This window comes from Nicotiana sylvestris, chromosome 9 (assembly GCF_000393655.2).
Source record: "Nicotiana sylvestris chromosome 9, ASM39365v2, whole genome shotgun sequence".
Classification (NCBI taxonomy): Eukaryota; Viridiplantae; Streptophyta; class Magnoliopsida; order Solanales; family Solanaceae; genus Nicotiana; species Nicotiana sylvestris.
In genome coordinates, this window is record NC_091065.1 from 94,984,406 (window position 1) to 95,012,190 (window position 27,785).

At 37.1% G+C, this 27,785-nt stretch overlaps 2 protein-coding genes across 3 annotated transcripts; both read left to right on the forward strand.

The window, feature by feature from the left end:
• The first annotated feature begins 1,776 nt into the window (after nt 1-1,776).
• Nucleotides 1,777-8,950, forward strand: LOC104249402 (mitochondrial ATP-independent inner membrane protease subunit 2). Of its 2 annotated transcripts, none has more exons than XM_070155748.1 (5): nt 1,777-2,036; nt 5,089-5,261; nt 6,241-6,424; nt 8,354-8,463; nt 8,554-8,950. In XM_070155748.1, the coding sequence occupies exons 1-5, from the start codon at nt 1,965-1,967 to the stop codon at nt 8,633-8,635; spliced, it is 621 nt and encodes a 206-aa protein (XP_070011849.1). In that variant the 5' UTR covers nt 1,777-1,964; the 3' UTR covers nt 8,636-8,950. The 2 variants fall into 2 exon arrangements, with proteins under 2 accessions (XP_070011849.1, XP_009804125.1); XM_009805823.2 differs by having other exon boundaries at nt 8,357-8,463.
• Nucleotides 8,951-18,689: 9,739 nt separating this feature from the next.
• LOC104245853 (rho-N domain-containing protein 1, chloroplastic) lies at nt 18,690-27,384 on the forward strand. Its single transcript, XM_070156129.1, has 2 exons — nt 18,690-18,834; nt 26,111-27,384. Exons 1-2 carry the CDS (start codon nt 18,774-18,776, stop codon nt 27,193-27,195), a joined length of 1,146 nt encoding a protein of 381 aa, XP_070012230.1. The 5' UTR covers nt 18,690-18,773; the 3' UTR covers nt 27,196-27,384.
• Nucleotides 27,385-27,785: the final 401 nt, after the last annotated feature.

Below are 27,785 nucleotides of genomic sequence, written 5' to 3' on the forward strand. Positions count from 1 at the left end.
CAATATTATTAATATTGATGAGGATCTTGAGCTCAAATCTCATGGAATTTGGACAGATAAATATTGGCCAAATGAATAATATGCAATGAAAATTAACTTCACCTGAAAAATGTGAAGTTAGATGGATAGTCCCAACACCTGAAAATGAAATGAAAAATCAAGTCGATAGAAATAAAGATGACTTATGGCACAAGATTTTTCGTAAATATCCTGGCATTAGTTATATGGAGATATGTTCTCCTGTGGTGGATGAAATCGTTTTCAAGTTTTAATTTGACAATACATGAAAAACTTGATATGCGTATAATGAAAATGTTGGAAGGATTTACATTGTTCGCAAGAAACTTATTAAATAAAGCTTAATCAAATCCTTATGTGGATTAGACCAATCATGGTGTATGTGCTTTGTTTTTGTGTCTAGTGCAATTGGTGCACTAATGTATCTTGCTAGAACCATAAATATAATAATATTCTAGCGAGATATAGTTTTACTCCTATGTGGATATATTGAAATACGATTAGTGTTATATTACAAAAGGAATCCTTGATATAGATTTGCTTATTCTAACAAATACTATCAAGATTTCATTGGTTATGCAAATGCAGACATTTTCCTGAAGTTCGTTCTTCAAACAATCTATTTACATGTGAAGGTTGCCATATTATTATTCTACAAGTCAGTTAATTGTTGATACTTATTCAAGTCATGCCAAGATAAACAACTGATAAAGCAAGTGACTCAACACACAACAGACGTGTGACTTTTCTTTGAAGAGAAGATTTCAATAATATTGAAGATGATGTTGTTTGCATTGAAAGAAGGATATATCGAAGGGGACATAATAAAGAAAATTTTACCACAGTTCTTTTTCAGACGCATGATCTTCAACAGAATGGTGAAATTGATATTCAACAAATTTGTTCATGTGATAATTTCTCTAATCTATTCACTAAGGCATTGAACCTCAATGTTTGAGAAGTTGAAATACAGGATTGAAATGCATTGTCTTCCAGAAATAAAGTGATGTTTTCATCAGGGGGAGACAAATATGCGTTGTACTCTTTTTTTCTTAGCACAGATTTTGTCCCAATGGGTTTTCCTGACAAGGTTTTTAACGAGGCAACATACAATATGTATTACATGATGTGTGTACTCTTTTTCCTTCACTAGTATTTTTTCCTAGTAAAGTTTTAACGATGCATATTATTTATGGATATCCAAGGGGAGTGTTATGAAACATTAGATTATAGTGGATGTCCATAACTCCTAAATGAATAACACTCACTACTCTTCCCCGTTATCTCCATAACTCCCATTACTCCAATACTTATAGTTGTAACTCCCATAGCCTCGTCCATGATTTTAAATGCTTAATGCCATGTTTATGACATTCTTTTGTATACCTCTATATAATACTATAAATAGAGGATGAGAAATGATATTGTATACACTTGAAAAACACTTGATGAAATAAGAATCTCTCCTCTCTTTCTCTCTATATTCTTGTTTCATATTATTGTTTTAATTTAGTTTCTTAACAATTAATTAAATGTTATTAAGTGAATAAAATAGTGTAAACTACACATATAGTGAGGAAGACGTTCCAATTGGTTAAAAAAGGGTAAAAGATTGTGACATTCACCACAATATTTTGCATATCTTATTCAACTTTATTAATTCATAGGTTACTTTTTTTGGGGGGGGAGAGGGGGGGAGGGGTTAAGGTTGCAGGTGATTAGGTGAATATTAGAGGCGTAGAGCCGCTACACATCAGTGCCCAGCCCACAACTGCCCATTAATCTTTACGACTTCACCCAAAAAAGAAAAGAAAGAAAAAGGAAAACAATAAATAAGAAAAATGGATATGAGGGTTTAAGAAAGAGAAAAGGGGGAATGCTAAAAACTCTATAACCGGTGACAACAAGAAGAAGAAGAAGCAGTAGCAGCCAAGTGATAGTGAGCCATGGTCTCTGCAGCCACCTGGATCCGATACGTTGTCAGCAAACTTGAATACTCCGCCTCTGTTGGCTGGAAGGTTATTTACTCTCCTTTTTTCTTATAATGTAACAATTGATTATTTACATACTATGATTCTAGGGTTGAATCAGTATACGGGTTTTGTAGATACAGCAAATATGTCTAAAAGATTAGTAGGTCTTTCTGGAGAAAGCTATTAACTTATAATTTTTGGGGAATTAGAGGGCTCCCAGGTTTTTAGAATAAATAAATCTGTCTTTTGACATGATTTTCTTCAACACAACAGGCTTCACAGAAAATTTAATGTCAGCTGTGGAACTTTCATAAAATGCAACAACAACGACAACCCAGTGTAATCTCACGAGTGGGGTCTAGGACGGTAGTATGTACACAACCTTAACCCAACCCTAGAAGGGAACTGTTTTCGATAGACCCTCGGCTCAAGAAAAGATGAAAGAAGCGCTGATAGCAAGAAATAGCAATACAAGATATTTATAAAACTAAATCCAAGATAGCAAAAGAGAAGATGAAAGAAGTACTGATAGCAAAGAATAACAGTACAAGATATGTATTTATAGCAAACGAAGGGAGTACTGCTGGCAAGTAATAACAGTACAAGATATGTGGTAATAGCAAGCTAATGATAAAAGGGATATCACACTAACACTAGTACTATTACTATTGAACTAAGCAAGACAAATGGAAACGCTCGACTATCTACTAATTTTCTATCCTAATTCGCAATCTCCACACCCTCCTATCGAGGGTCATGTCCTCGGTTAGCTCAAGCTGCGCCACGTCCTGCTGATTACCACTCCCCAAGACTTCTTTGGCCTACCTCTACCCTTCCTCTTACCCCCAAGGACAACCTTTCACACCTCCTGACTGGGGCATCTGTTCTACCCCTTCTAACATGGCCGAACCATCTTAGCTTCACCTCTCGCATCTTGTCTTTCCACAGGGGCCACTCCCACCTTGTCCCGAATAACATCATTCCTACTTCATAAAATGCAAAAAAAGAATATTCATCGGTGTTAGTTCAGAGTTCTGATGTTAAAATATGGGAACCTAATGCAGCTTTAGTATTGAAAGCTTGCAACTTTAGTAAATTTTTTGAAGCTCTTGCAAGAATGTGTCCGGGAATAGAAAAAAGCTATAGCCAAGCCGGTTTGTTTATATTTCACACCAAGAGGCCCCTTCTCAGGTTAATTATTAGCAGTGCTCCTTTTTACCCAAGTGATCCTCCTCTTCCTTAGGTTCTTGGCTCTCAGTATCGCTCCCCTAAGTACCAACCATGCAAAGAAGCAAACTTTTCTCTGCGGCTTGCGTGTCCAAATTGAGAGATGCGGGAAATCCTCTTTGTTCCTCACCAATAGTTTATGGTAATATGATTTGACTGAGACCTGTCCTTCTATCCCGTCTCCCATCTCCACGTATCCGACATGATATGCGATGTATTCTATTTGTTTAGTAACTCTACTAGGATTTGGAATTCCACCCATCTCCCACTCCCGTAGGTTCCTTCTAAATGTGAGATCCTAATGCACTCCCCTCCATCTTATATCCTTTGAATCTATTGCATTGTTATTTATGCTTTACTTGAGACTCTATATATGTTAGGAAAAGCAATTCTTAACACGTTTTCTTTACGGCACCTGTGTCCCCAAAACTGATTCTTCTTCCATCACCAACCTTGAAAGTGATGTGGCAAGTGAAGTCTCCCCACCCCTTCATAATATTCCTTTAAAGACCACACCTATGTGAAACCGTGATATTCATACTTTTATATTCCTCCACTCCCCTCGATAATCCAATACTTTTCTATTATCACCTCCCTCCAAGGAGCGTGCTCCTATATCCTGAATCTCCATAACTATTTCCCAAGCAATGCATTGTTGAACATCCTGAGGTTTTTCATTCTAAATCCTCCCACTCTCTCGGGATGTGACAGCCTTCCCATTCACTAAGTGATATTTCCCAATTTATAGGGAAAAAACAGATTCATACATGACTGAATATCTTTTCCCCTATGAACTTGTCTTTTGGCGCTTTTTGTTATGAGATTTTCTAGCTAGTTATAGGTCTGCTACTATATTAGTTCAACCTACTAAGGCATGTTGATCTTTTAAATCTTTTGATGAAAATTATGTTTGAATACATAGTTCCAGGAACAACTTTCAGTTCTGAGACTTGGTCCTTGGATTCCACTTGACACTTCTCATGAATCTTGGATAATCTGTATGTTTTCTCTGCTATCATGCTTTATGTTGACATGGTTCAGCTGAAATAGAGTTACTATCTGATAACATTTGAACCAAGTTACTGAAAGTATGAGGTAATCTTGCAAGAATCGTTCCTTATGCATGTTCTTGATGCCTTTTTAATGATAACACCTTAATAAATTTTTTTTTGCAAGATCTGTAATACAGCAAGGAAACATACAAGTTTTAGAATCCCCCCTATATGACGTGAGAGCGTGACTCTGCTCTAACTTTAGCTGCAATTTTCTATGTTAAAACTTATCCCTTAAATAACTAGAAATCAGTAATTACCTTCTTAACTTTATCTTCATGAAAACATAAACCTGATATTTTAGTAAAGAAGCGATTTGAACTTGGTGCTCAAACTTTGGAAACTTGAGTCCAGCAGAGAGGAGGAGTACTAATAAATGCAGGTCTTGTCACCATTGGAATCCTATAATCAGTAGCTTTGCATACGTTTGGAGTCCATACTTTCCCTAACTTAAAAGGAGTGGTGAACCAACTTAGTCTTGGAAAGATTACTACTCATAGGGGAATGTAAGTAATACTGACTGGACTGCTCAAGACTAGGAGAGAAACAAATCTGACCTTCTAATAGTGCTAAAGATTTGCTAAACTAATACTTGTAAAGCTACAATATGCAAGTCAAAACATTCTATAATCATCAACAAATTAAGAATGTTAAAGTTAAAGACACAAGCCGTGTAAGATCAAGGTTCCATATTCTGAATTATCATCTGCTCTTCTGCACTTAAAATCAGTCAAGCTTCTACTTTTTGAAATTCTATTTGTTTACTTTTACTTCTTGAGTAGAGGGAAAAAGATTAACTGAATATTAATGCTATGCAGAACTACAAAGGAGGTCAAATTACAGATAGAGAATTAGGTGATACCATATGGAAGAATTTCTTTCAGGGTAAATTGACATTTATGCACTTTAACAAAGGAGAGGAGATGGCACCAACACTCGGAGCTCAGGGCGGCACACTTCTTGTTCGGAAGATACCTTGGGTTGATCCAACGTAACTTCTCCTTTAATGCCTTATGCATGGTTTTCTCTGCCTTAGTGCTACACTTTTGCTTTGTTCTCTTTTCTTTTATAGTAGCATGTTTACTTGAAGAATCATTAACAAGCAAGGGAGAATTGTTTTACCATTAGTTATATTGTTCTTTTGTTACTACTTTTATGGTTTTATGGCATTTTCAAGTGAGAAATTGGTTTTCTTGCTCATAGTTATAATAAAGGAAACTGTACAATTTAGGTTTGTAGTATTGATAGTTAGTGAGTTATTTTTCTTTATAACGGTAGTGTAGGAGCTAGTTTTCACACATCTCGATTAATCTTCCATCTACATGTTACCTTCACCAACACAAGTATCGGTGCAAGCTGGAATGGTATTCCAAATAATCTCCTTTGTTAGCTTGCAGCCTTCCCAGCAACAAAACAGTTCTTTCGGGGATCTATGCATCACCACACTCAACTCAAATATCTGCAGAAATAGTTTTCACAGATGTCTGCAGTATAGAAATAGTTGGTCATTGTCCTCCACATTAGTTAATTGATTACTTTCTTGCTAAAGCTTTGTTACATTTGAATTTGCCAGCTACATTTTCCTACTCATGCACTTTACCGAAGGAAATGTTACTTTGTTCTGGCGTATAGACAATCAAGCTTTAAATAATTGTTGTTGGTCATGCTGTTGGCCTAACTACTGGCTAAAATTAGGGGTTCAATGGCATATATGATTTGGAGAGTTGTGCGATGAGTCTATTTTCCTTTTCTTCTTATCCTGGACAAATTTTATGAGCAAGGAAATCCTACCACCATAAATTGCTGTAGGGAGGTGATCATACTGCTATCTTATTGTTTATGTTCATTTTACTTTGCCTCTTTGTTTTAATAAATTAGTTGTTTCCCTTTTGGTGGAAGCGATTATGTGGATCTGTTTCTGCATATGTTCCTCTTTGCTATTGCTGACTTCATATCTGTGCTTTTCATAGGAAAGTATTTGTTGGGGATGTTGTGGTTCTCAAGGACCCTGTAAAGTCAGATGATTATCTTGTCCGTAGATTGGCTGCCGTTGAAGGCTATGAGATGGTGTCCACTGATGAAAAAGATGAGCCTTTTGTCCTTGAAAAAGATCAATGTTGGGTGCTGGCTGACAATGAAAATGTGAAACCTAAGGTATATGATCCTCGCAATAGATTGGCTTTCACCTCCAGAATAAGATATCATGCGACTGTATTCTCTCAAATCTTCTTTTGCTCAAATTGTGAACCTTGTCTTATGCGCTTCATGTTACGCTTTTTGAATAGTTTGCATATTGCAATATGGTATTTTATTCTAACAGTCCTATAATATGTTTGTCATATCCTTGTCTTTGGTTCAGCATCTGTTTGAGCGTCATTACTCATGTTTTATTATATTTTCTGTATATGTGATCTGAGTCTTGACTACTCATTCCCCCCATAATGTCAATACAATACTTTTGCAGCAAAAATTGTGAGTATGTATCAAAGTCTGGATATGTGTTATAACTTTAGAGTTTTTTTCCCCATAACGGGAACCTTAATAAGGCCTCATTTGTTTGCACTTAATGGAGGTCTAAATCTTAATCATTTAGATCTCAGACATTAAGTGCGTTTGTTTTTAAAGTCTGAATCTTAATTATTCAGATCTTAATCATTAAGTGTGTTTGTTTTTTTTACTTCACAACCACTTAATGGGTCTGAATACGTCTGTATGATTAAGATCTATAACAGAGAGACTTAATTTCATTAAGATGCTATCATATATTCATTATTAACTGCCGCCACCGCCTACCATTATCAACTACCACCATGCCACCACCATCACCATACTCAACCACCACCACCACACCACCACCCCCCACAACCACCACCTCCACCATCACCATGCCACCATCATCCTCAATCATAGCCTTCATTATCGACCATCACCACTACTATCCCCACCACTCCGACCACTATCATTCTCACCCACAATCAACATTCATCCGCCTCAACTACCACAACTGACCACCCCATCACCATCAACCACACTGCCGATCATTATAACCTACCACCACCCACCACCTTCCTCAATCACAACTACTACCACCACCCGATATTATTAACTATCACCACCCACCACCACTATCCTCAATCATAATCGCCACCACTGCCAATCACTACTAGCTACTAGCATGAACCACCATCATCAACCAAAAACTACCACCAACCACCGTCTCTGGTCGGCATTCACTCGTTAGCCATCACCACCAATAACTATCATATTTTTAAAAACTATATATTTTATTGATAGAATATTAGATTAGTTAGTATTTCATTTGAATTTTATGTTTATTAATTTTCAAATAAAGATAAATTTATATATTCAGATGTTAAAAATCAAACAGTCTTAATTATTTCTATTCAGATCTTAATACACATCTTAATATATTCAGATGTGTATTCAGATTCAGACGTCTTAATCTTAAAAAAAACAAATGAGGCCTAAGTTTACCTTCTCTGGGGATTCTTTTAAGGTGATTGCATAGAGTGAGTAGTGAATCTGAACAAACCTATAATGAGATGTGTGTATTTCAGCTAAAACTTCAGCATTTTCAATGAGAAACTCTTTGAAGTATGGTGAAGAGGTAAGTTTATTAAATGAAATAAACTTCTGATGAAGAGTTGAGCTAAGTTTTCAGTTTTTCCGTGGCTGCAGATTAAAATAGGACTTTTGACTTGCCCCCAGGGCTTTGGTCTAGTGGTAAGACCGCAACTCGTGATGTGTGGATTAGGCGCATGTAACGGGTTCGAACCCTGCTGCAGACAGAAGCCTGGTATTTAAGTGGAGAAGGGTAGAGGGGTGGGTCCATTAACCACCGGTTTCAACTCATGTGCCTCTGGACCCTTAGGAATTTCTGGGTTATCCCAACAAACAAAAAAAAAGGACTTTGTCTTTTGAGTATATGGTACTGTATTATTCATATTATAGTCATAGTTGGGCTTGCTTCCTCATGCTTTGGGGGAAGGATAGCAACTGCACAGATATTATTGTTATATTAATATTGATTGACTCTAGATTATTTTCTTGTCTTCTCAATAGCAGGAAGCCAAGGATAGCAGAACTTTTGGCCCTGTTTCCTTGACGGACATAGTTGGTAGAGCTATATATTGCCTGAGGACAGCAGTGGACCATGGTCCTGTTAACAACAGGTTTGTTGTGTTATTGCATATCTGTTTTTCTTGTGCATCGGAAAAAACCTTTCTTATTGATTGTGGTTAATCTGTGTCTTGCTTTTTCAGTCACTTTAGCGTCCAGAAGGATTCACCAGTCCTTGAAGTTGAATTGGATGTTGATGAGATGGCACGAAGTCACAAAGCATAGGTTGTGTGTGCGCTATGAGGAAAAGATTTCCTAGGATTACTGATTTGGTTGTACCCACCCTCTTTTTCTTGTTTCCTCTTTTTTATCCGAGCGAAATTCATTGGAAAAAATAAAAGTTGTGTATTAGTGATTTTGGTACATTTTCCTTCGACCAGATGCTGTCATCCCAAAGTGTTGATCTTTCCTCTCAATGAGGCACCGAACGAACTATAAACCTTTGAGGTCTTCAGTTCTATTTAGAACGTATTTCAAGGCTGAAACTGTAGTATGGATGGAAGTTTGGATAAGATTTTCAATATGATTCACTTTCGTCCATGTTGTGGCCAATTGACAAAGAAGACTATTTATTGCAGTAGCTTGAACATTCCTTTCACAGACCCATTATCCGCAATACACTAATACAGCACGACTTTGTCCATTTCCTAAACATCAGAAGAGAGGTCTCGCTGTAATTCCTTGTTTGGTTTTATAGTAGCTCTTTGGAAATTGAAATAATGGGTAAAAGCTTGAATTCAATTCCACCGTTTAAAGAAAATTTGCTGTTGTTTCCTGCTCCACCTCAATACATTAAAACCAAGTGCAATTATTTCCAAAATTTCAAAGTAAAAGAAACTAAGATTTTGACAAAAATCCTTTCATGTTTGTAAGTATATTGCAGTTTTGGTATCATTGTGTCATTAGTTCTTTTCTCTTCGTCAAAGCGAAACGCCGTACGCGGCGTCTCTTTTCACCGGTCAGAGCCGGAAGCGATTACCTTCTAATGCTCGCCGATTTTCAAAGGCTTTTGCCTTCAAATTCAATCTACAATCTACAATTTTCAATTCTTGATTGCTTTCAAAATCTGAAATAAAGTTTTTTGTTTCAGCTAGATCTGAAAACTAGAAGCTCCTAATAAGATTTGATTTTTGATTTTTGATTTTTTACATGAAAACTAGAAGCTCCTCACAGTGGTTATCACGATTCTTTATAGCAAATTAGAATCAGCTGCCGTGCTTTCTTCTTCTTCACTCGACACACACGAAACTCTCACTTAAAAAAGGAACTGAGATTTGAAATAAGAGGCTCTCTATTTATTTCTGGTTTTAAAAGAATCCATATTTAAATTGTTGTTCGATTTCTGCTGATTTTTGCTGCTGTACTATTGATTTGTGGAGCTTTATTTCTAGCTTATACGATTTGGTTTTCTTGCTGTGCATTCTCGTCAAGAAATTGGTCTAAGCTTGTAGGTCGCACCTCCAAGATCTGGACAACTCCGTCTCAGCAAGAACACCGAGAAGTAGAGAAGCTAGAAATCCCTAATTTGTTCATCCTAGTATAAGTGGTAGCGGTGATAGCTCCTTCTGATTTTTGGGTCTTGGTATTTTCTGTATTTTCAGGAATTCTCGGAGTATTGGAGACAAGTTGGGCGCACGAGCACAGGCAAAGGAGAGCAACCTGGGCGAGTGTCAGCAAAGGGCGGTAGGAAGTGGTGCGTGAGCGTACAACTACATTGAGCACAACAAATCAGCCACAGGTTTTGTTATCGGGAGTTGGTACCTCCTATTTTACTGTTTCCCTTTTGGTGTTAGCTAAATTACGGTTACTTTACTTCGCAATAGTTAAACCTTTCAACTCGGATACTATTTACCACTTGTTTCCTTCTAGTTTGATTTGTGTACGTTGTGCACTAGCGAGTCTTCTCTAGATTGTTGTAGGTGTAGTGGCTGCATTCTGGGATAATAGAATAAGGGCATATCCTCGGGTGGGGCAGAGTGTGGGGCTGGGGTTAGGGGTGGGTCGGGTAGCAGGGGAGGTAGAGGGGGCAAGGGAGCCTATAGGTTGAGAATCGGGTCATGGAACATAGGTTCACTAACGAGTAAATCCATAGAGTTGGCGAAAATCATGCAGAAGAGGAAGATTAATATAGCGTGTGTCCAGGAGACTAGGTGGGTCGGATCGAGGGCGAAAAACGTGGATGGGTATAAGTTGTGGTACTCTGGTGTCCTGAGGGGTAAGAATGGAGTGGGTATCCTAGTAGATAGCCATCTTAGAGAGTCCGTGGTAGAGGTCAGACGGGTGAATGATAGACTAATGACTATTAAGTTGGTGGTGGGTGAGGGTACTTTAAATGTCGTTAGCGCGTACGCACTGCAAGCAGGCTTGGATGAGGATATTAAGAGGCGCTTTTGGGAGGGGTTAGATGAGATTGTTCGTAGTATACCGCCTTCTGAGAGGTTATTCATAGGAGGAGATTTCAATGGTCATATTGGGTCAACTGCAGGTGGGTACACTGAGGTGCATGGCGGCTTTGGTTTCGGAGAGCGGAACGGAGGGGGCATTGCGCTGTTGGACTTTGCCAAGGCTTTCGATCTAGTCATTGCGAACTCGAGTTTTACGAAGCGGTATGAACATTTGGTTACTTACCAAAGTTCGGTGGCGAAGACTCAGATTGACTATCTCCTCCTCAGGAGATGCGACATAAGGTTGTGCGAGGACTGCAACGTTATCCCAGGTGAGACCCTCTCAACGCAGCATAGGCTTTTGGTGATGGACATTTGTATTAGGATAAAGAGCAAGAAGAGGTCAGTACAAGGACGCCCCAGGATTAGGTGGGGCGCCTTAACTAAGGATAAAGCTAAGGAGTTGGAAGGAAGATTATCGGCAATGGGAGATTAGAGAAGTAGTGGGGACGCAAACACAATGTGGTCGACGACGGCGGACTGTATAAGAAAGGCGGCGAGAGAGGTGTTAGGGATATCTACGGGCCACAATGGTGGCCACAAAGGAGATTGGTGGTGGAATGCAGTTGTCCAAGGTAAAGTGGAAGCAAAGAAGGCGGCTTACCTGCGGTTAGTAGGGAGCACTGACGAGGAGGAGAAGAGAGAGAACAGTCAAAGGTATAAGGTAGCTAGGAAGGAGGCGAAGATGGCAGTGACGGAGGCTAAGACGACAGCTTTTGCTCGTCTGTATGAGGAACTAAGGAACAAAGGTGGGGAGAAGAAGTTATTCCGACTCGCTAAGGCGAGAGAGAGGACAACTCGGGATCTGGACCAAGTGAGGTGCATAAAAGATGATGACGGCAAAGTTTTGATGGGAGATGACCAGATTAAGAGGAGGTGACAGACCTACTTTCATAAACTTCTAAGTGAAGAAGGGGATCAGGATATTATACTTGGGGAATCGAGGAATGCCGACAGTCACCATGAATTAAGTAATTGTAGGGACATTGAGATCGATGAAGTCATGGAGGCAATGCGTAAGATGAGAAGGGGCAGAGCTACCGGGCCAGACGAAATTCCGGTTGAACTGTGGAGGTGTGTGGGTAGAGCAGGCTTGGAATGACTTACTGCATTGTTTAGTGTTATATTCAAGACTAATAGGATGCCTGAAGAGTGGAGGTGGAGTACAATGGTCCCGTTGTATAAGAACAAAGGTGATGTCCAGAGCTGTAACAACTATAGGGGCATCAAATTACTAAGTCATACCATGAAAGTTTGGGAGAGAGTGGTAGAAATGAGAGTGCGAAGGACGGTGTCTATTTCAGACAACCAGTTCGGGTTCATGCCGGGGCGATCTACCACAGAAGCTATCCACCTTATTAGGAGGATGGTGGAACAGTACAGGGATAGGAAGAAGGATCTCCACATGGTGTTTATTGATCTGGAGAAAGCGTACGATAGGGTTCCTAGGGAGGTCTTATGGAGCTGCTTAGAGGATAAAGGGGTCCCGGTTGACTATATTAGGGTGATTAAAGACATGTATGCTGGAGCTAAGACTCGGGTTAGGACAGTAGGAGGCGACTCTGAACACTTTCCAGTTATTACGGGGTTGCACCAAGGGTCTGCGCTCAGCCCATTCCTATTTGCCCTGGTGATGGATGCACTGACTCATCATATTCAAGGGGAGGTGCCATGGTGCATGCTATTTGCTGATGACATTATTCTAATTGACGAGACACGAGGCGGCGTCAACGAGAGGCTAGAGATTTGGAGACATGCTCTTGAGTCTAAAGGTTTCAAGTTGAGCAGGACGAAGACGGAATACCTCGAGTGCAAATTTGGAGTTGAGCCGACGGAAGCGGGAGTTGAAGTGAGGCTTGACTCTCAAGTCATTCCCAAGAGGGGTAGTTTCAAGTACCTTGGATCGGTTATTCAGGGGATCGGGGAGATTGACGAGGATGTCACACACCGTATAGGGGTGGGGTGGATGAAGTGGAGGTTAGCGTCGGGAGTCTTGTGTGACAAGAAAGTGCCACCGTTACTAAAAGGTAAGTTTTATAGAGCAGTGGTTAGGCCTGCCATGTTATATGGAACTGAATGTTGGCCGGTAAAGAACTCACACATCCAGAAGATGAAAGTAGCAGAGATGAGGATGTTGAGGTGGATGTGCGGGCATACAAGGATGGATAAGATTAGGAATGAAGATATTCGAGAGAAGGTGGGCGTGGCCCCCATGGAGGACAAGATGCGGGAAGTAAGACTCAGATGGTTCGGGCACATTCAGAGGAGGAGCACTGATGCACCAGTGAGGAGGTGTGAGCGACTGGCTGTAGTGGGCATGCGGAGAGGTAGAGGACGACCTAAGAAGTATTGGGGAGAGGTGATCAGACATGACATGGCGCGACTTAGGATTACTGAGGACATGGCCCTTGACAGAGAATTATGGAGGTCGAGCATTAAGGTTGTAGGTTAGGGGAGAGTTATGAATATTTCTACAGCACAATAGAGTGAGACTAGCCAGTTAGGAGTTAGACTGAGAATGTCATTGGTCGTCTATTGATGCAGGGCTTTACCTGCTAGTTTTACTATACCAGTCATCCATTTCGTATTTCGTATTCTGTATTTCATATCTCTTATTATGCTATTATTTTATTATGCATTTTTATGGTACTAATATATCGGCTCCTGTTGCTTTTTTTGAGCCGAGGGTCTCCTGGAAACAGCCTCTCTACCCTTCGGGGTAGGGGTAAGGTTTGCGTACATATTACCCTCCCCAGACCCCACTTGTGGAATTATACTGGGTTGTTGTTGTTGTTTTATAGTAGCACTTTCTTGAACAGTTTTTGATGACTTTTTGTAGTGTGTTTTTACTTGTCCCTCGGGGGACATCCAATAAAATTGGGACGATAGCGAAGGATGACCGTTAGTGTGCTTATACTTAACTAGGTCATGTTTCTATTGAACAAAGGGTGGCCTAGTAGGCAATGAAGTAGGTGCTAAGCAAGTCAAAAACGAAACTTGGACAATACTAAGAATTTGAGAAGAAAATCTGCCTATTATAAACGACTTACTAAATGGCGTGTGCCTGTGCTTGTTTTCGAAGTTGTCGTTTTCTCTGTTATTTTGATTGTTCAATTTTTTTTTTTTAAATTGTTATTATTTCGCTTGTACTAAGCCTGTATAGGTGCCTCTAAATTGATGTCGTATTCATAATATAGCTCACCACTAAAAATACTGTAAAATGGTAAATGTGACTACCTTTGACATTAACAGTGATAGGGAAAACGGTCAAATTTACCTCTACTTTGATATATTGCTCATATCTATCCTTTTTTATATTATAGGGTCACATCTATCCTTACCGCTCACCAAATTTTTATAAAATGCCCCCTACTTAACAAAATGGCACTAGATTAAAAAAGTACCCCCCTTTTAAAATAAAATAAAAACATGTAACCCATGATCGATTAAATCCATCATATAAAAATAACGGACTTAAATTTCTTAGACGTCTTAACATATTTTATTTATTTAGAGAGACCCCGAAAGATGGTGGCAGTAGGATTAGTAAGAAATCATATTTTTGGTTCTTATTAGTTGTTCATGGTGGCATTAGGATGTCATGTTATCATTTTTTTTTTTTTTTTTTTTTTTGTGTGGTTATAATATGGAATTCTTTGTCTAATGTAATGTACACTTGACAGTTGGTTTGTGTGTTGATAAGTGATAACATCTTATATCTATTTATATATATATAAAGCTAGGAATAGAAAATATGATGTGGCACGTCTTATTGCTCAAGGAAGTGGTTTATCTTTTTTCTCCTTTTTAAATCCAAATTCTCTTATCTAGGTAGACATATTATATTTTACCTATTATCATTGAAAGGAATATGAAACTGATGCTTTTGTTAATCTCATTTATTACATCGCATCATTATCTCTTAATGAATAACATACATCAGTTATAAAGAACTTTTCACCTATTGGTTTTCCTCAATTAAACAAATTTCCATGGCTTGATCTGTCTCTATATAATAATCCAATAATGGTTGCTACCTTTGCAAGTTGTAACCTTTAAGTTTCATATTTATGGAGAAAAAAAAAACTACTACAATCTCCTGTAGTGAGCAGAGACTTATCTACAAATATAGGCTCCCTTCCTGTCATAAAACACAACTTCCAAGCAATGGTTCTTCCGGCCAGGTTTGTATTCTTTTATCCTCAGTTCCTGACTAACTTTACATGTTTTTTCAAAATTTCCGGCATTATATTATTTATGACATATTCTTAGATTTTTGTTTTACTGCATGTCGTAGTATTTTGGGATTCTATAATTTTGGAAAATTTAAAGAATTTTGTCACTATCCTCTATTTAATGTATATAGTGTATCTCTTTTTACTTGTGTTCTGCCTTTATATTTTGCTTGACTGTCTTTCGTTTTATTTTTTCCTTTTCGGATTTTGTTCATTTATTTACTTATATGACGAAATTAGTTTATTGGACTTGCAAGACTGTTCCTGAATATGCATATATGCCTTTTTTTAGCGTAGTAAAATTGTTGATAAGAACAAAGTTTCCTCTTGTAATCATTTTATTTTATTTGTATTCCTTTTATGATCTTTAGCTTGGAATCAAGGGGGTTCTAAACTATATAGAAATTTAAGTTTGATGAATCAGTTTGTGTAGTCAATATGTATATTCGTTATTTAGCCTAAAAATATCTATTTGTTGAAAGAAATACTATTCAACTACTTTATGGACTAACTTTTTTCTTATGAAGCAGAAGATGAATGGAGTCAACACAACGTTAAGAGGCTCATTGTACATCTCTTTGGGTTAACCGAAGCATTTCTTCTATTGTGCTACAAAAGAATGTGGTAGTGCAAGAAATTTAAAAGTTTTTTATTACTCTAGGTTCTAATTCGGAGAAATATATTTTTGTAAAGATTGGAGAAACACATAAATATTATTACACTTATGTAAGATGATGTGTCATTCTTTTAGGCCAAGGATATTGAATTTATCTTTTTTCTCCTTTTTTGCCTTTTTCTCTACTTTGTTATTATCTTATTGTAAGAATAAATGTGATGGTTCGTACCCCTTCCCTTATATATGGTCTTTACACAAAGTAATTAACTCTCGTATAAATTTATTGCATATAAATTACTATATTAATTATTATTAGTTATTGTATATATTAATGGAGAATTGAAAAGCCACCATCAATCTTCAAGTTCATTTTGTTTTCTTTTTCCATTGCTCTTCATGTTCTTTCAAGTTGTTGCACACAATCTAAAATGCTACCCAAGCCTCTGCAGCCTGAAGATATTAGGTTGGCTGATTAAGCCCTTGCATTATCTCTAATTCGGATGATAAATTTGTCATTTCTCAATATGAGTTTGTCTTCTTTTATTACATGTGAAAGATGTTTTTTTGTCCTTCATATTATTTTTTGTTGTTTAGATTTTCTATTCACCAGCAAATTCAGACAATTTTAATAGCGTCATAGTTTCAGACAAATATAATAGCGTCATAGTTAATGTGTATATGCACCTCCGGCCCCTAAAACTTTTGCTTCTTCATATAGCAAGCATATTTGATCAATTTTTCTACACAGACTTTAAATTGGTTTCGTAGTAGCATTAATACTTGCATTACTTTTAAGTTGTGTTACTGGTATATTTATTGTTTCCTATGTATTTGCCTAAAATTCTACGCCATGATTCAGTTCATGTGAGAACATTATTATTTAGAAAGTCTACAAGGTTGATCTTTTGACCATATTCTTCTTAGATATTTTATAAGTATTTTGAATTATAAATTATTATGACTTATAATATTTTTTAATGTATTTTTTCAATATGGAAATTTTACTTTCAATAACTTGAATAATTTGTATCTAATTTCACGATCAATATTAAGAATTTTGCTAAGCAACAGCAGGAAAGAGGAGAAAAAATAGAGTTTAGAGGAGAAAAATGACATAGGGAGAACAAGGTAGGAAAGAAAAAAATAATAGAGGATAGAGAAGTAATGCACCTGACTTTTATGGAATATGAGATTATTTATAGAATTAAAACTTAAGAGGAAGATTAAGGATAAAAAAAGAAGTGAAGAAAAAGAACCTGAAAGAAAGTATTTGAAAAATAATAAAAGATGGGGGAAAATTACATAACGAAAATGCAACTCAATGGATGAACATCGCAACTTGGTTTGGCACTTATTTAATTTATTTATTGTTTGTTTCTTTTCTTTACATTTTTTAGTTTTTTTTTTTAATTTGAGAAGAGAATTTTAGGAAAGCTGAAGTCTCACTATCTGATGAAATTAAAAGAAATCAAATACTCCTATATTTATGTATCCAAAATAAAATTTAAATAAGAAAATAGTATATTAAAAATCAAGTAAACACCCATTATATAGTTTTCTGTTCGAAAAGTACTATAATAAAAGTTGCAATCATTTATGCTCTAATTCTAACGAAAATAATTATATTTGTTATCTCATGAAAATAACTAAATTTCATATCTGTATATACGAAAAACTTAACATATTCTATTTCGACTAAAGTCATAATTAGATTTAGTGATCCTTTCAATAATCGCGCGAAGCGCGTTCAATTTCACTAGTTGGTTAATAAATGTAGTTAGTGTACTTTTATTGTTAAGTTACTCTCCAGCTCAGCTTGTTGATACTTTTTCCATTACTGATGAATTTCTTAGACTGTAGCTTGATATTAAATTGAATCTCCTCTAATTATTTTTAAATTTTTGCTCATTATTCAGTTGTTACTAAGAGCTATGAGTATCCCATCCCATAACTTGGAATTTAACTTTGGTTAGACGATGATTACTCGTTGCCTAAATTCTTAAAACAATATAAGAAAATCAAGGTGCGTGAATACTCATCAACAAAGGCTCACTGTTGGAGGAAGAAACACCTTGGTAGTTGTCTTAAGACTTCAAAGCTGATGCTATAAACATTTAGGTCATGCTGGAAAAAAAAATCATTGTGAACACTTGTACAGTTCAGAATGGTGGAAAGAAACAAATGGAGAAGCCAGGAAAAAAAAAGAAATGTGAAAAGGTAGAATTTAATAAACATTCAATAAGGATATTAAAAGAATCGGGACTCAATATAAAAATGAATATATGATTGTCCCTAATTTTTATGTCTTTCACTTTTGGAGTTCAACAAGTGACTACCAAGGAAATGGCTAATTTATGAGAAAGAAGCGCAGTAAACAAAAGGGGTTTAACGGGCTATGGGTTTTCTTTTTAAAAAAAGCTAGTCGTTTTTTTGATCTAGTGGCTTTCCGTTAGCTGAAGGGTATTTTAAAAAAAATTGGTTAACGATAATGGTAGATATAGCCACATAGTATAATGGGGAGTAGATGTGAACAATATATCAAAGTAAAGGGATAAATTTGATCATTTTCTCACTCTGTAATGAGTTCCGTTTAAATCAAGGGACGACATCACTGCTTTTAATGTACCATCTAACAAAATAAAAAAAAACATGCATTTCTAAAGGTTTTGAGTCTTGCTAGGGCTATTCTAGCTCTGTCTCTATCTTTTATTCTTCAAAAATACATATTTTTGTTTACCACGAATCTTAAAATTATCTTTTATTAATCTACTTATACAATTGATTACACCCTTAAAAGAAGAAAAGATAGAAAAAAGATGAAGAGACCTAAAACTGTAAGAAACCAAAACTGTGAGGGGGTAAAGTGGTACATACAAAACCAAACGGACTGCGATTGACTAGATTTTGAAATTACTCGATATTCCCCTTCTGGCCCCCACGATAATGGTCAATATATCTAAAACCTCCCTTATCAGGGAGCGATATATAAAAGGCAACAGAAGCTAAAGCTAGTATAGAGCCGAACAACGAAAATGGGAAAGTGTGTTTGAGACTGAAGATTCTTTCCTATGTTTTCTCAAGTTCCAAAAATGTCAAGCGCCATTGATTTCACTCCCAAGAATCTTCCAGGTAAATATGTTTTTTCCATCTTCTTTTTCCCGTTTATGATAAACAATTTGTGCGCATAAGGTGTTTGATGAAATGCTTGTGTTAACAAATGGAGTGGAGGTCTTTTTGATTAGTGTGCCTCTTATTAATGCCCTAGCTATGTCCAAATACTGACCAGTTCACCACCGGGGCGTGTGGTGAATGGTTGAGATCCCTCCACTCTTTAACATCGAGCCTGGGAGTGAACTTATTGGTAGGAGGTTTTACCCTTAGTTGGGCTTACCTGACGCCAATCTGGAATAGTTCCAGATGGTTAAACTTCAAAAAAAAAAAAAAAAAGGAACGCTAACCGTAACCAGTTTAATTAGGGAAAGTCCTTAGTAGCCACTACAGACAATAACTTTGTTTCAATACAAAACTAGTGGGTTCGGCTATTTGAATCCTCTATATCCATTTTGCTCTAGTTGGACGCTTTCATTCTGATACTCGGTAATAAAGAAAAATTTAGTGCTGTTTACTGTTGAGGCTATTGATAAATAAATGAACAAGAAGTCCTTGTCACGGGTTCCTATGTCAATGCAGTTTACTATTAGCTGCAATTGATTAAGCTAAAGTGGTTCAGCTTCTTTTGAATAATGTAAGAAGTGGTTTAATTTGCATTTTCATGAAATATTTGAAAATGTGAATAACTTTCTGGGTGGCGTGGCGTGTTGGGGGTGTGTGAGGTAGCAAATGTGCAGAATTATTGGCATGTATAGCAAATTATTGGCTCTTCTTGAAGTAAAGTTTTCCTTTAAAACTCCACAAGCTCCTATCTAGTGGAAATTACTTTTTCTTCTGATCTTTTTTAGTTTTTAGATCTTCCAACTTCCCTTGAAGTTCACACATCAGCTTGGTCATCTAAACATAACTGAAGGAAAGCTTTATAGGTGTGCCTGGCCATGCCAAGATCTCTTCCAACCTTATTATCTTTCCACAAGGTGCTAACAGTAGTGTGAACACGTGATTTTTGCCTCACACGAATTACTCCAAAAGAATTCCCAAAATTAGGTCTTTTCTTTAATTATGTGTTATTTTTAGGAATTATTATGCAATTTTCCTGATTGTCTGCGTATGTTTGTGTACATGTTTAATTTTATTAATGCATTAAAAATACAAAAATATAGCATCTGCATTTAGGATTTGATTTTTACATTAATTAATAATTAAGTGTTTTAAAAAAATGAAAATTCACAAAAAATAACATTTTTGTGTTTTTAGTCAAATTGTGTGATTTTTTTTTAATTTAGTATTTAATTATTTATGATAATTATTATTTAGAGTTAATTAATATTCTTAAAGCTAATTTGGGTTTTATAATTTAATTAGGATTTTAGTTTCAATTTTTGAAAGAAAAAGGAAGAAAAGAAAAGAAAAAGAATTAATAAAAGAGAGGAAATCAGATCTGGGCCAAAAAATCCCCAGCAGAGTTGCCAGAGTTGTCACACCTCCTTTTTCCTACACCCCGGAAGGGTATAAGGGAATTTTTCCAATTAAAGGACAATCAAAACGGGATTTATTTATATTAAGATTCAGAGTCGCCACTTGGGAGATTTATGGTGTCCCAAGTCACCAGTGTAATCCCGAATCGAGAAAAAGATTGACTCTGTTTAACAGTCCGCGAACCAGAAATCCGAGTAAGGAATTCTGTTAACCCGGGAGAAGGTGTTAGGTATTCCCGAGTTCCGTGGTTCTAGCACGGTCGCTCAACTGTTATAATTGACCTGTTTATATGATTTTAAACATTTTTGAACCTATGTGCAATTTTAAACTTTTTAACCGCTTTATTTAATTATTTTTCAAGGAAAATTGCAATGTCATTTGAAATATGTCTTGAACCACGTCACATAAATGCACCCGCGATTCGCAACACATTTTATCCGACGTTGAGATTTGGATTTGAGTCACACAAATGCGCATCCGAGTTTGGGAAGGTAAATTATTAAAATAACGCGCCTAAAGCAACTACGCGTTTTTAACTTTGCGAGGACCATGGGAATTTGCTAAATGGCGCGCCTCGAATTCTAAGGATTAAAACAAAATTAATTAAACAAGGGCCATGCGATTGTCATTTTTGTTTGGCATGGCGCACCCCACTTCTAATCTTGAGGAAATTCAAACTAAATGCTTGAGAGCCATGGCTATTTGCATTGCCTAATATGGCACCCCTCCTTTAACTAATTATATTTTTTTAAAACAAAACTAGTTGAGTAAAGCTAAACAACAAAAAAACTTTCAACCATTAAAGATCAATCAACTTAAGGGAGGGATTTGCAATCACTAGCATGATTTAAACAAACTGAGATCGTAAACTTCCGGGCTAAACGTGAAGCCCAGAATCAAGAATACCGGAACAAGAGCTTGGCACGACTGGGCCAAGATGACAGCCCAAGTCATTGTCATAGACTTCAGCCATGGTATGGAATTTAATTGCAACGAGACCTTCAGAATTTAGACGCTATTTCACCATTTAAAAGCACTGATTTGAATTGCCAATGAAAGAATAAATCAAGATTTCAAAATAGACTTAACTCACATGCTGAATTCTGACCTCGCATTAACACATTTAAACAATTTCACGATTTCAATTTATCAGAAGAAAAAATATGAAGACCTAGACTGAACTAGAGGTGTTTCCAGCATAAACCAAACATGATCCCCGTTTGAAATCTTTCATGGAACAGAACCATTATACAAGCAGTAAGGGAAAGAGTAAACAGTGAACCCCTGAACTTATAAAAACCACACTTTAAACACGAGAAGACAAAGCTTGGAAACCAAATGAGAATCAGAATACGGGTCAGGGGTGTTGGACCCCAAAATTTGAATTACTGCCTTTTAATCTTGACCAAGCCAAACCAACTTAACTAACCAACTAATAGCTTCAATTCTCAGTTAGTAAACATCTTCAAAGAAGTACAAATAGTCCCAAATTATTTACATTAGAGCAGACTCAATCCAAACCTCACAAGGGCACATGACACTAATGACACAAACGCATATACTTAACAGCTAAACTAGAGAGCATACAAAGAAGGTTAACAGTAGAACATGTAACAATTATCATTTTCTTCAAAGCTTGATTACATGTTTCTGACCCACACTTCACATGTCACTCAAGATCCAAGGACATACCTGGAAATCAAGAAGGAAGCAAGGGAATAAGGAATCAGTAGCAGCAGCAGTAAAATCAGCCCAGAATCAGTAAATTGAAACCATAGGATTAGTTACAAATCTAATAAAACAGTAGTTTCAACACAGCCAGACCCAAATCTTTCCAGAAAACCAATATCAATCTATCTTTCAACACTAATGAAGTCCATAAACTATTTAGGAATGGAAAATTTTCACTATTCGAGGCAGAAATTTGCAATGGAACAATAGTTTTTAGTATTTTCAACTCTTCGAACTCTCTTTCTATATCTGTTTTTTTTCAATCATAAAATCTCTGTATTTCAGAATGTTCTTCTCTATTTCCAGTAGTTTTTTCAGAATATCTCTTCTATGTATTTCGGAGTACCAGACTGCTCTTCCCCCCTCATGCACTATTTCAATCATATTTGCCTCTTGGTGGGTTGGCATAGGATTCCTGCTAATATTCGGTGCCACGGGAGCTTGTACTTCAATTCTATTGGTATCAATGAGTTCCTGTATCGCACTTTTTAAGTGCCAGCAATTCTCTGTGTCATGACCTGGAGTACCAGAACAATACTCACAACTGATAGTATAGTCAAGATTGGAGGAGGATTTGGCAGTTTGGACTGTATCGGCCTTAGCATATCCAGCTGTTTTAGCCTGTCGAACAGACTAGTGTATGATTCTCCCAACGGAGTAAAAGTTTTCTTTTTCTACAACCTTTCACCCTTGAATGCTTGACTAGGCCGGAAACTTGGTCCAGGAGTGTTTTGGTAGGCTCGTGGATGTGAGTAAGTATTTTGTGGAACGGGAGCACGCCATTGCGTGTGGGCAGGAGGTTGGTTGTATGCTTGTGCACTCACAATGGCACAAGCATACAACCAACCTCCTGCCCACTCGCAATGGCGTGCTCCCGTTCCACAAAATACTTACCCACATCCACGAGCCTATCAAAACACTCCCGGACCAAGTTTCCGGCCTAGTCAAGCATTCAAGGGTGAAAGGTTGCAGAAAAGAAAACATTTACTCCGTTGGGAGAATCATACACTAGTCTGTTCCACAGGCTAAAACAGCTGGATATGCTAGGGCCGATACAGTCCAAACTGCCAAATCCTCCTCCAAAAAATCTTGACTATACTATCAGCTGTGAGTATTGTTCTAGTACTCCAGGTCATGACACAGAGAATTGCTGGCACTTAAAAAGTGCGATACAGGAACTCATTGATACCAATAGAATTGAAATTCAAGCTCCCGTGGCACCGAATATTAGCAGGAATCCTATGCCAACCCACCAAGAGGCAAATATGATTGAAATAGTGCATGGGGGGGGGGAGAGCAGTCTGGTACTCTGAAATACATAGAAGAGATATTCTGAAAAAACTACTGGAAATAGAGAAGAACATTCTGAAATACAGAGATTTTATGATTGAAAAAAACAGATATAGAAAGAGAGTTCGAAGAGTTGAAAATACTAAAAACTACTGTACCATTGCAAATTTCTGCCTTGAATAGTGAAAATTTTCCATTCCTAAATAGTTTCTGGACTTCATTAGTGTTGAAAGATAGATTGATATTGGTTTTTCTGGAAAGATTTGGGTCTGGCTGTGTTGAAACTACTGTTTTATTAGATTTGTAACTAATCCTATGGTTTCAATTTACTGATTCTGGGCTGATTTTACTGCTGCTGCTACTGATTCCTTATTCCCTTGCTTCCTTCTTGATTTCCAGGTATGACCTTGGATCTTGAGTGACATGTGAAGTGTGGGTCAAAAACATGTAATCAAGCTTTGAAGAAAATGATAATTGTTACATGTTCTTCTGTTAATCTTCTTCGTATGCTCTCTAGTTTAGCTGTTAAGTATATGCGTTTGTGTCATTAGTGCTATGTGCCCTTGTGAGGTTTGGATTGAGTCTGCTCTAATGTAAATAATTTGGGACTATTTGTACTTCTTTGAAGATATTTACTAACTGAGAATTGAAGCTATTAGTTGGTTAGTTAAGTTGGTTTGGCTTGGTCAAGATTGAAAGACAGTAATTCAAATTTTGGGGTCCAACACCCCTGACCTGTATTCTGTTTCTCATTTGGTTTCCAAGCTTTATCTTCTCATGTTTAAAGTGTGGTTTTTATAAGTTCAGGGGTTCACTGTTAACTCTTTCCCTTACTGCTTGTATAATGGTTCTGTTCCATGAAAGATTTCAAACGGAGATCATGTTTGGTTTATGCTGGAAACACCTCTAGTTCAGTCTAGGTCTTCACATTTTTTCTTATGATAAATTGAAATCGTGAAATTGTTTAAATGTGTTAATGCGAGGTCAGAATTCAGCATGTGAGTTAAGTCTATTTTGAAGTCTTGATTTATTCTTTCATTGGCAATTCAAATCAGTGCTTTTAAATGGTGAAATAGTGTCTAAATTCTGAAGGTCTCGTTGCAATTAAATTCCATACCATGGCTGAAGTCTATGACAATGACTTGGGCTGCCATCTTGGCCCAGTCGTGCCAAGCTCTTGTTTCGGTATTCTTGATTCTGGGCTTCACGTTGTAGCCCAGAAGTTTACGATCTCAGTTTGTTTAGATTATCCTAGTGATTGCAAATCCCTCCCCTTAAGTTGATTGATCTTTAACGGTTGAAAGTTTTTTTTGTTGCTTAGCTTTACTCAACTAGTTTTGTTTTAAAAAAAATATAATTAGTTAAAGGAGGGGTGCCATATTAGGCAATGCAAATAGCCATGGCTCTCAAGCATTTAGTTTGAATTTCCTCAAGATTAGAAGTGGGGTGCGCCATGCCAAACAAAAATGACAATCGCATGACCCTTGTTTAATTAATTTTGTTTTAATCCTTAGAATTCGAGGCGCGCCATTTAGCATATTCCCATGGCCCTCGCAAAGTTAAAAAACGCGTAGTTGCTTTAGGCGCGTTATTTTAATAATTTACCTTCCTAAACTCGGGTGGGCATTTATGTGACCCAAATCCAAATCTCAACGTCGGATAAAATGTGTTGCGAATCGCGGGTGCATTTATGTGACGTGGTTCAAGACATTTTAAATGACGTTGCAATTTTCCTTGAAAAATAATTAAATAAAGCGGTTAAAAAGTTTAAAATTGCACATAGGTTCAAAAATGTTTAAAATCATATAAACAGGCCAATTATAACAGTTGAGCGACCGTGCTAGAACTACGGAACTCGGGAATGCCTAACACCTTCTCTCGGTTTAACAGAATTCCTTACTCGGATTTCTGGTTCGCGGACTGTTAAACAGAGTCAATTTTTTCCTCGATTCGGGATTCCACCGGTGACTTGGGACACCATAAATCTCCCAAGTGGCGACTCTGAATCTTAATATAAATAAATCACGTTTCGATTGTACTTTAATTGGAAAAACTCCCTTATACCCTTCCGGGGTGTAGGAAAAAGGAGGTGTGACAAGTAGCACAGATGTTCTCTTGTTCACAATATATTTCTTTATGCCCCATTTTTGTTGCCTTTCTGCTCTTTCTGGAACTCTTTGCCCCTCTCACTTTAGTGTATGAATTATATTCATCGTGGGTATCAAGATGATGACTTCAGGGTTATTTTCATTGCAATCGTCATTGCCATTATTTTTGCTACTACTGATTCTGTTAGTCAACAACAGTAAATATCATTTAAAATGTAAATGCTTCTTATGGAAATAGAATTAAAGACCTTTTCAATGCTTATTGATAGCTGTTGGACATTTATATGTAAAATGTAAAGCATATGAACGAATCTGATATAACGTTGTACAGTTATCCCAAAGAATGCTCTTTAAACGGTAAATGAAAACTCTTGGAAAAAGATGTGAAATAAAGTATCTGTTCTGAGATTATGTATCTTATTTCCTATGCAGCTATGATTCTTTTCTTAGTCACCCTTCCATATGAAGGGCAAGAAAAGTTATAAATTTCTGCCAATGTGAATACATCTGCCATGACCTACAACATGCTGATTATTCCGTCAACAAAAAAATATAGCTATTTTTGAAACATCCTGTAATGCATAATCTGAGTCCTTAACTCAAAAAACAAAAATCTGTGTCTTTTCTTATCCATAAAGTCCTATATAAAGACTTATAAGATATATGCTATTATTGTTCTATTTCAGGGTTTGGTTCCCCAGAAGGTAGTTGTCTTCCCTGCTCAGGACTATCAGGGAGAGCAGTCACCTCTTGGGGTGAATATAAGCAGTCCTCGAAGGTTAAGATTTTAAATTTGAAATCTCCTTACAAGAGTACACCTTTTATATGTAATGCTAGCTTCAGCAATCATAAAAGAAATCCAGATTTTTCGAGGCAAAACAAGTTTTCCAGGGGCAGGAACAGGCAAAATGAAGAGAGAGACAGTTATGATAATTTAGAAGAATCTGAAATGCTATCTTCACGAAATGGACCACTGCTTACTGCATCAAACACTTCAAAATTCCAAGCTACAGCCACTCCAGGTCCAAGGGAAAGGGAGATTGTTGAACTATTCAGAAAGGTGCAGGCTCAGCTCCGGGAAAGAGCTGCAATCAAAGAGGAGAAAAAATCTGAAGAGTTGCAAGGAAAGGGTAAAGAGAGTGAAACTGTTGATTCCCTTCTCAAGCTTTTAAGAAAACACTCAGTTCAGAAAGGGAAGAAAACCAACAGCAGTAGAAGCAGCAACTTTGTCCTTGACCAGCCAGATCAGAGCAATGTATTCTCTGAAGAGAGAGCTGGCAATAGCACTGAACTAAATAGCAATGTGAACCATGTGGCACAAGATAGTGGGACCCCAGTTGTTAACCGGCCGAAGTCAAACTTCCGACGTAGATCTCCAGTTTCCCGAACCAAATTTCAGCCTGTTTATCACGAGGGAGGTACGGATAACCTTGTTGCCTCTACTGCTACAGATAAGACAGAAAAGGACATACATCTGGACCCTGAACTTGGCCGAATTCCCAAAAATAAGGTTGATTCTAGTGCTCATTCTGACAGAGAGCCGATTTTCTCAGACGAAGATGTGTTTGATGAGATGGCTGACGATGATGCTGCCAAAATGTTTGAAAATGTTGATGCTAATGATGATGAAGAACAACATCAGGTTGGTGAGGAATTAGCTGAAATGAAGCTGACTGAACTGCGAGCTATTGCAAAGTCTCGTGGGTTGAAGGGATACTCAAAACTGAAAAAAGTAGAGCTCATTGAGTTACTAAGTGCTGATCAAGTCTGATCTTTTTGTTTCACAAGTGATGATAGATTGTAGAATGTTCTTGCACATTAGTCTTTTAATTTCTACATTTTGTTTGTCTTACACAGTACTCTTTCTCTTGATGATGGTTTCTGTAGTCAGATTGGACAATTTTGTATACATCTATGTAACAGTTTCTGCATTCAATACATGTTTGACTAGTTTCTTATACTTTTTGTGTCATATCACTTGGCAGATTCACCATTCCCGTCGGTGTATTCTGACTCTCTGGTAACTGTTAAACTAGCCTATCTTAGATGCTTTTGACTTCAGCAAAGTCGGTTGCCTAAATTGGAGAGACGTTCTGGGCCTCTGGGATGTGCAGTTGTCCTGGTAATTTATCTCAATTTTGATGCATAATTATTCCATCATCAATGTCGAAATCTGCTATAGCAAGATCCAACTCGTCGTAAAAATGTGTTGTTAAGGTTACTAGTGCTATCTTAAGTATACCACCTTGCTGGATCAACAAGAGAGTAAATCGGGTCATGACTTGTGGAGTAGTATTCGTTCTCATCTTCTACCCTTTTCTTTTTCATCCACTTCCTCTTTCCAACCATTCTTTCCTCAAT